Source organism: Cloeon dipterum, chromosome X (assembly GCF_949628265.1).
Source record: "Cloeon dipterum chromosome X, ieCloDipt1.1, whole genome shotgun sequence".
Lineage (NCBI taxonomy): Eukaryota > Metazoa > Arthropoda > Insecta > Ephemeroptera > Baetidae > Cloeon > Cloeon dipterum.
This window is the reverse complement of record NC_088790.1, coordinates 28,047,958-28,055,354: the sequence shown is the minus strand read 5'-3', so window position 1 is coordinate 28,055,354 and position 7,397 is coordinate 28,047,958. Positions and strand designations below refer to the sequence as shown.

General features: G+C 43.0%; 1 protein-coding gene across 1 annotated transcript; it reads left to right on the top strand.

The window, feature by feature from the left end:
- The first annotated feature begins 320 nt into the window (after window positions 1-320).
- On the top strand, window positions 321-4,556 carry LOC135946371 (uncharacterized). Its single transcript, XM_065494580.1, has 4 exons — window positions 321-738; window positions 1,216-1,594; window positions 1,973-2,678; window positions 3,224-4,556. Exons 1-4 carry the CDS (start codon window positions 321-323, stop codon window positions 3,416-3,418), a joined length of 1,698 nt encoding a protein of 565 aa, XP_065350652.1. The 3' UTR covers window positions 3,419-4,556.
- Window positions 4,557-7,397: the final 2,841 nt, after the last annotated feature.

Genomic DNA, 7,397 nt, shown 5'->3' with positions numbered 1-7,397 from the left:
GTATTGAAAAGCACAAGGAAAATCTAACAGGCAAACTTTTCACCCTGAAAGATGCCAAGAGCGTGAAGAGATATTTGCTAACTGAAAGCATTGACATGGAATCGATTGTACAAGAGATCGTGGAGAAACAAGATTTATTGCAACTGAAGGATTCAAAATTGAAGAACAAAGAATACCTTAGATCACGTATGAAATTGTGGAATCGTGAGCAGGAAAAGGAAAAACAAAAGTTTGTCAATTTTGTAGACAAATCAGATTTTGAATCAAGTTTATCACTTCAACAGCGCAAACAAGAATTGGGAACAGAACTATATTTTAAAATGAAGAAAGAACAACAGGTGGAGGAGAAATTACGCAAATTAGAACTTGAGCTTGGCCTCGATTTTGGCAGCAAACAGGCAGATTTTGATGAGATCTTTGCATCATTGCAGCTGCGTAAAAAGGAGATGGATCGTCTGGAAAGAAAGCTTGAAGAAACGTTCAAGGACATTCCAGGACTGCGTTTCCACGAGAAGTACAAACACTTTGCAGTATCAGCTATCAAGAGAGAAAAGGAAAAAATCCTGTCGAGGAAGGACTCGAAATTTGTTCTTCAAGTGCTTGAATGTGTGGTACACTTCCAAGAAACAGACGTGATGCCGTTGATTTTGCTGTGCAGATACGTGACAGACGAGATGTTTGATGCATTGCTTGAACCTTCAGATGGCCTCGATGTTGGAAACATTCTCAAAGAAAACCGTGAGATCTGGACGAACGAGTTTGATGGCTTAACCCTGATACACTGTGCTGCCACGAATCGATCCTGGCATATTCTAAAATATCTCGTTGAGAACCAGTATGTGAGTAGAGAGGCCCTATTTGTTCAATCCAAGGAAGAATTATTGCCAATTCATTATGCTGCGTTAGCTGGCTCAATCAAGAGCATCGAATTCCTGCTCAACGAAATTTCTAAGGACGCCATTTTAAACACACGAGAAAATATCTTGCGTTGGATGCACCTGACAAGTCTTTATGGGGACCCAGAAGTGTTTAAATACATACTTGATCATTATATAAAATCTAATTGCATCTCAAGTAGTGAAAATGACAGAGAAGTGCCACTAGCAGAAACCATGAAGATTCGAGAGACTATTAAAATAGCAGAAGCGCTTCGGCTCGCCGCAGAGAACAATAGCTTAGAATGTGTGAGCGCTGTTTGGGATATGCTTTGCAAAGAAAATGAAGAAGGACAGCTCAATTTGAACTGGATTTTGAACCCGCTCAATGATGCAATGCAATACTTCATCAAAGAAGGGAACGTATACTGGACGAACAAGATTCTCCAAATCAATGGGTCACTCGGCAAGAAGAACTTGAAGTGTGAGGCACCGATCGACTCGATTTCATACTCTACAATGAAGAAACTTCTTGATGTGCAGATTTCGAGGGACACAGAGAGGGACTCTGAGATGATGTTAACTAATATTTTCGGAGACCCTAAGAATAGACACGACATTGACAACATCAAAACAATCGCCAAGTCTTCCATCGTTGGATTGAATAAAAACGAGAAACTTTATAATCTTGCACTCCACCCGCTCTGTCAAGCCATTGTGTCAGTAAAATTTAGGAGAGCAGTGATATTTATGTATGGGTTCAAGACAGTATTTTTCATATGTTTCATACAATCATTCATTATGAACCTGACGCTTACGCCACCCAACCAAAAACTCCAAAACAACACCGAGAGCAACGAGACCTATCTCCAAAATGACACCAAGAGCAACGAGACTAATAATAGCCTATTATTAACTGCTATGGCCTTCGAACGGACAAGGACAGAATTTATGTTCATATTATATATTGTACCGAAACTTTTGATGATGTGTCTGTCTGTTAGCTTATCGTTAATCAATGGTGGATTCCGCCAAATTAAAACAATGTTGAGTTACTACAAGAAGAATCCCCGATTAGGCCTGAAAAAATTACACAGTCTACTTCAACTCGGCTGGAAAGAATACCTTCCGTATCATGATTGGCACGAGTACTTCTTCATACTATTCACCTCCCTATGGCTGTACCATGAAGTGCCTCCTGTTCTAGCAGTGATCTCCGCCTTCTTCTCGCTCTTCATGGTGATTTCCCAGCACCCGTCCATCCTACCCCTGCGTTTCATGTTTGCTCAAATTGTGTATCGATATATCACGGTTTCGATCTTCTCTTTCGCGCTGATTGGAGGATTTGCGCTCAGCTTCTACATGATTGACTATGACGAACGTTACACAGGGGGATTGTTCAAGACACCATTTCTGGCCATACTCCAAGTGATCTCCATGATGACAGGCGACTACTCCTTGCAAGACTTCGAAAATGACAAAAATAGCACAAACATACAGTTACTCTTCATCTGCTTCGTCATCCTGATCGCATGCTGCTTATTTAACATGATGAATGGTCTTGCATTCAACATTACCTCGGAACTGAAGAAAAGCGCAGAAGTGTCACGCACTTTTGCTCAGTGCCAGATGATTGCTAATTTTCAGTCTTTTCTTGAGATGGCTGGTGTCATGGAAAAAAAATTCGGATTGGATTCGCTACCCTATGATGTTGCTAAGATTAAAGTCAATCTTAAATCTGGTGCCCTTAAAATAGCGGAGGAATATGATGAAGGCTTGCAATACCACGTTAGAGCTGCATCGGTGAGTAGAAATTCTATTTATATTGCTAAATATTTTTGTTCTGTCGGGGTTACCTCTTTTTCGAGATAGACAAACTTCCGATAACGATAAACTCGCGAAAATTCCACTTCCCAATAACATATTGCGAGCAAATATCGCGGGAATTCATTGCAAAAAAATATGGAGCAAATGCAAACCATTCTACCTTTTTGTAAACCACAAAAGGCCACGAAAGACAGTTAAGTTTTTTTCTTAAAATAATTCAATTTTTGATCTTGTAATATTTTATTGGGATTAATTTCGGGCTGATTTCCACCTAAATTTGATTCTCTTGCATTGTATTAACGATTCCATTCTGATTTGGGAAGATTGCGAGAGCTTTCCGACTAGCTATTGCTGCTTTGTGCCCCTTTAGCATGCGTGGTGGCCCAGATATAAACGTGGAGGAAAGAGATAAACCGATAAAAATGGATATACTTATGGACACAATGATTAGTAATTTTACTATTTCAGATTTTGGCTGGGTTTTTTTTAAATGTATTGAATAAATGAACATTTGTTCGCAGAAAGGGCAATTCTTCTTTGATGAAGTTGATTTACGAACACCGAAACTCATCAAATGGGTTTGGATTGACCGAATTCACTTAATGGATGTCCAAATTTTGAGAGATCTTCATACCATCAGGGCGGGCGAAACCAAAACGAAGCAAAGCATCGACAGCAGTGATGAAGTCAATGAAAGCGAAAGTGACAACTCTTAATTTTTAATCCTATTTTTGCAATAGTCCTTATAAAAAATTGGTGTATTTTAACATTTTTTTGCTAATAGGAAAGACGTAAAAGGATAAATATAAAATCGTATTAAGTATCAATTAGCTTTGACTTTTATCATTTTTCGTATATTAGAGAGCAGTGAAAATGGTAACATCCCTTCCGTGATGATGCGGTTTTGAAGCGCTGCAATAGCAGTTTTTATTTGTATTAGTTATTTTTCTATTAAAAAATTAGTTTTATTTTGTTTGTACTGAAATTGTAACTTACAATTTACGTATTAAAGACCAAATCATGTGGAAAAAAGCGTTCAGATATGAGAAAAACTTTCTTTGCGTTTAAAAGTTATAAAATTAAAAAATAACGTGTAATTATCGGTGTTGTTAAATTTAATTTCAGGTTTAACATAAATGTGTATTTTAGTACAGATTTAATTCATTTTTAATTTTCAACTGCATGCGTTGAGTTTTCAGTCTTATGTTCGAATAATCGGCCTACTGCAAATTGGTTCGATTTTTTACCTTTATCTACAGAGATTTTAGTTGTAGACAAAATCTCGTCTTCATCTGTAAATTTTCAATGGAGTTCTATTCATTGCGACATAAACTTGAATTATCAGCAAAGAGCAAACTCAACGCCCAATACAGCCGCGAAAGCGAGATTGGCACACAGAAGAAACTGTCACTGCCCTTATCTCGTGGAAGTCGGGGACAAAAAAGCGCACCGTTATTTGCCACAATATCCGGTGGACGAACAGAGTAGCCCTTTCAAGCAACGGCGAGAGCAGCCGTGGGTCAAATTAGGAGAAAACGTGAAAAAGGCTCCAGCCTATGTGAACCTGCTTAAATCTCATCGGCCCTGAAAGTGTACAATGTTTTGATTTCTGTAAATCGAGCGAATGAATGGGATAATAAAATAATAAGGGAGAGTCAAAAACGTTTCTTTCTCTCTGTCACGGTGATTCGAGACCTACACTTATTACAGATGTTTCCAAACAAATGAATATATATTGCTTTTAAAATAGGATTTCCATTTTTACACCTCATCTTTTAAATTTAAGTCGTGAAATGAAAATGTAGCAGATGTCTAGGGCAAGATTATATTTCTCAATTAATTAAACAAATTATTGTAAAATAATGTATAGTGTTTTACTCATGCCTCAAACCCGCGACCTCGACCTTAACTGGAATTTAAATTTCCTTGTTTACTACTGGAGAAGCATGCATCCGAAATTCGTACACAGTAGCTGTTCTATAACAAATCTATACCTTGGCATGGAGAGTAAAAAACACAAGAGCAGCATAAAATAGATTCAAATGTGTTTTTAATTCATTGAAAATTCATTGCAGGTAATTTTGTTAGACCGATTGCGATATTTCATATTTCCCAATAGATTTATTTCTGTATCACGTGACTCTCATTCAATAATTATTACTGCTGCACAATTTCCGAAATAGGTTCTTGTTCTTTTTCATATGATCTGAAATTCCACAGATGTTTTCACCAACGCCTGCCAATATATGGAAACTATGCCGCCGATCAGTATTTCAGCGTGGGTTGCATACTTCTACTCAAGTTTTTCCCTAGGTAACTTCAGCAATCGCTTTGACGTCCCTGCCTGCCACATACGTCCAGCGTGTTAGCTATGGTTTTCAAGTCACACCATAGATAAGCTTTCTTATTGTATTTTGAATCGTCTACTAACATCTTAATGACATCAACACGCCCTCTGGCGGCTATAAAAGCCCGACCGAAAAGCAGGATGTAAGAGAAACCACAATCATGCTGCAAAGCCATTTAACCTTGGAAGTCGTGCAAGAGTTTTCATTCTTATGTTCAAATAATCGGCCTTCTGTAAACTGGTTCGATTTTGTTACCCTTATCTAAAGAGATTTTTTGTACACAGTCTCGTCTTCATCTGTAAATTTTCAATGGCGTCTTATTCATTGCAACCTAAAGTTGAATTATAAGCAAACGCAAGCACGCAACCCAATACAGTCGCGAAACTGTCACTGCCCTTATCTCGCGGAGAAAAGAGCACACCGCGAATTGCCACAATATCCGGTGCACGAACAGAGCAGCCCATTCAAGCAATGGCGAGAGCAGCCGCGGGTCAAATTTGGAGAAAAGATGAAAGAGGTTGCAACCTAGGTAAACCTGCTTAAATCTCATTGTCCCTGAAAGTACACAATGGTTTTATTTCTGTAAATTGAGTAAATTCTGGGATTATTACATTTATTATAGGCGAGAGTCAAGAGATTTTCTTTCTCTCTTTCACGGTGATTCGAGACCTATACGCCTTACGGGGAGGGCGTTACGCCCTACCCGTTACGCCCTCCCCGTTACGCGTAACGCCCTACCCGTTACGCGTAACGCCCTCCCCGTTACGCGTAACGCCCTACCCGTTACGCGTAACGCCCCACCCGTTACGCGTAACGCCCTACCCGTTACGCGTAACGCCCCACCCGTTACGCGTAACGCCCTACCCGTTACGCGTAACGCCCTCCCCGTAAGGCGTAACGCCCTACCCGTTACGCGTAACGCCCTACCCGTTACGCGTAACGCCCTCCCCGTTACGCGTAACGCCCTACCCGTTACGCGTAACGCCCTCCCCGTTACGCGTAACGCCCTACCCGTTACGCGTAACGCCCTCCCCGTTACGCGTAACGCCCTACCCGTTACGCGTACCGCCCTCCCCGTTACGCGTAACGCCCTACCCGTTACGCGTAACGCCCTCCCCGTTACGCGTAACGCCCTACCCGTTACGCGTAACGCCCTACCCGTTACGCGTAACGCCCTCCCCGTTACGCGTAACGCCCTACCCGTTACGCGTAACGCCCTCCCCGTTACGCGTAACGCCCTACCCGTTACGCGTAACGCCCTCCCCGTTACGCGTAACGCCCTACCCGTTACGCGTAACGCCCTCCCCGTTACGCGTAACGCCCTACCCGTTACGCGTAACGCCCTCCCCGTTACGCGTAACGCCCTACCCGTTACGCGTAACGCCCTCCCCGTTACGCGTAACGCCCTACCCGTTACGCGTAACGCCCTCCCCGTTACGCGTAACGCCCTACCCGTTACGCGTAACGCCCTCCCCGTTACGCGTAACGCCCTACCCGTTACGCGTAACGCCCAACCCGTTACGCGTAACGCCCTACCCGTTACGCGTAACGCCCTACCCGTTACGCGTAACGCCCTACCCGTTACGCGTAACGCCCTACCCGTTACGCGTAACGCCCTACCCGTTACGCGTAACGCCCTACCCGTTACGCGTAACGCCCTACCCGTTACGCGTAACGCCCTACCCGTTACGCGTAACGCCCTACCCGTTACGCGTAACGCCCTACCCGTTACGCGTAACGCCCTCCCCGTTACGCGTAACGCCCTCCCCGTTACGCGTAACGCCCTCCCCGTTACGCGTAACGCCCTCCCCGTTACGCGTAACGCCCTCCCCGTTACGCGTAACGCCCTACCCGTTACGCGTAACGCCCTCCCCGTTACGCGTAACGCCCTCCCCGTTACGCGTAACGCCCTCCCCGTTACGCGTAACGCCCTACCCGTTACGCGTAACGCCCTCCCCGTAAGGCGTATAGGTCTCGAATCACCGTGAAAGAGAGAAAGAAAATCTCTTGACTCTCGCCTATAATACATGTAATAATCCCAGAATTTACTCAATTTACAGAAATAAAACCATTGTGTACTTTCAGGGACAATGAGATTTAAGCAGGTTTACCTAGGTTGCAACCTCTTTCATCTTTTCTCCAAATTTGACCCGCGGCTGCTCTCGCCATTGCTTGAATGGGCTGCTCTGTTCGTTCACCGGATATTGTGGCAAATCACGGTGTGCTCTTTTCTCCGCGAGATAAGGGCAGTGACAGTTTCGCGACTGTATTGGGTTGCGTGCTTGCGTTTGCTGATAATTCAACTTTAGGTTGCAATGAATAAGACTCCATTGAAAATTTACAGATG

Bases quoted from the DNA above. Each gene is read 5' to 3' on its own strand.
- LOC135946371 (XM_065494580.1), top strand. From the start codon at position 321: ATGAAGAAAGAACAACAGGTGGAGGAGAAATTACGCAAATTAGAACTT. The intron at 739-1,215 runs GTGAGATCTGGA...TGCTTTGCAAAG, and splicing joins AAACATTCTCAAAGAAAACC to AAAATGAAGAAGGACAGCTC. The intron at 2,679-3,223 runs GTGAGTAGAAAT...ATTTGTTCGCAG, and splicing joins ACCACGTTAGAGCTGCATCG to AAAGGGCAATTCTTCTTTGA.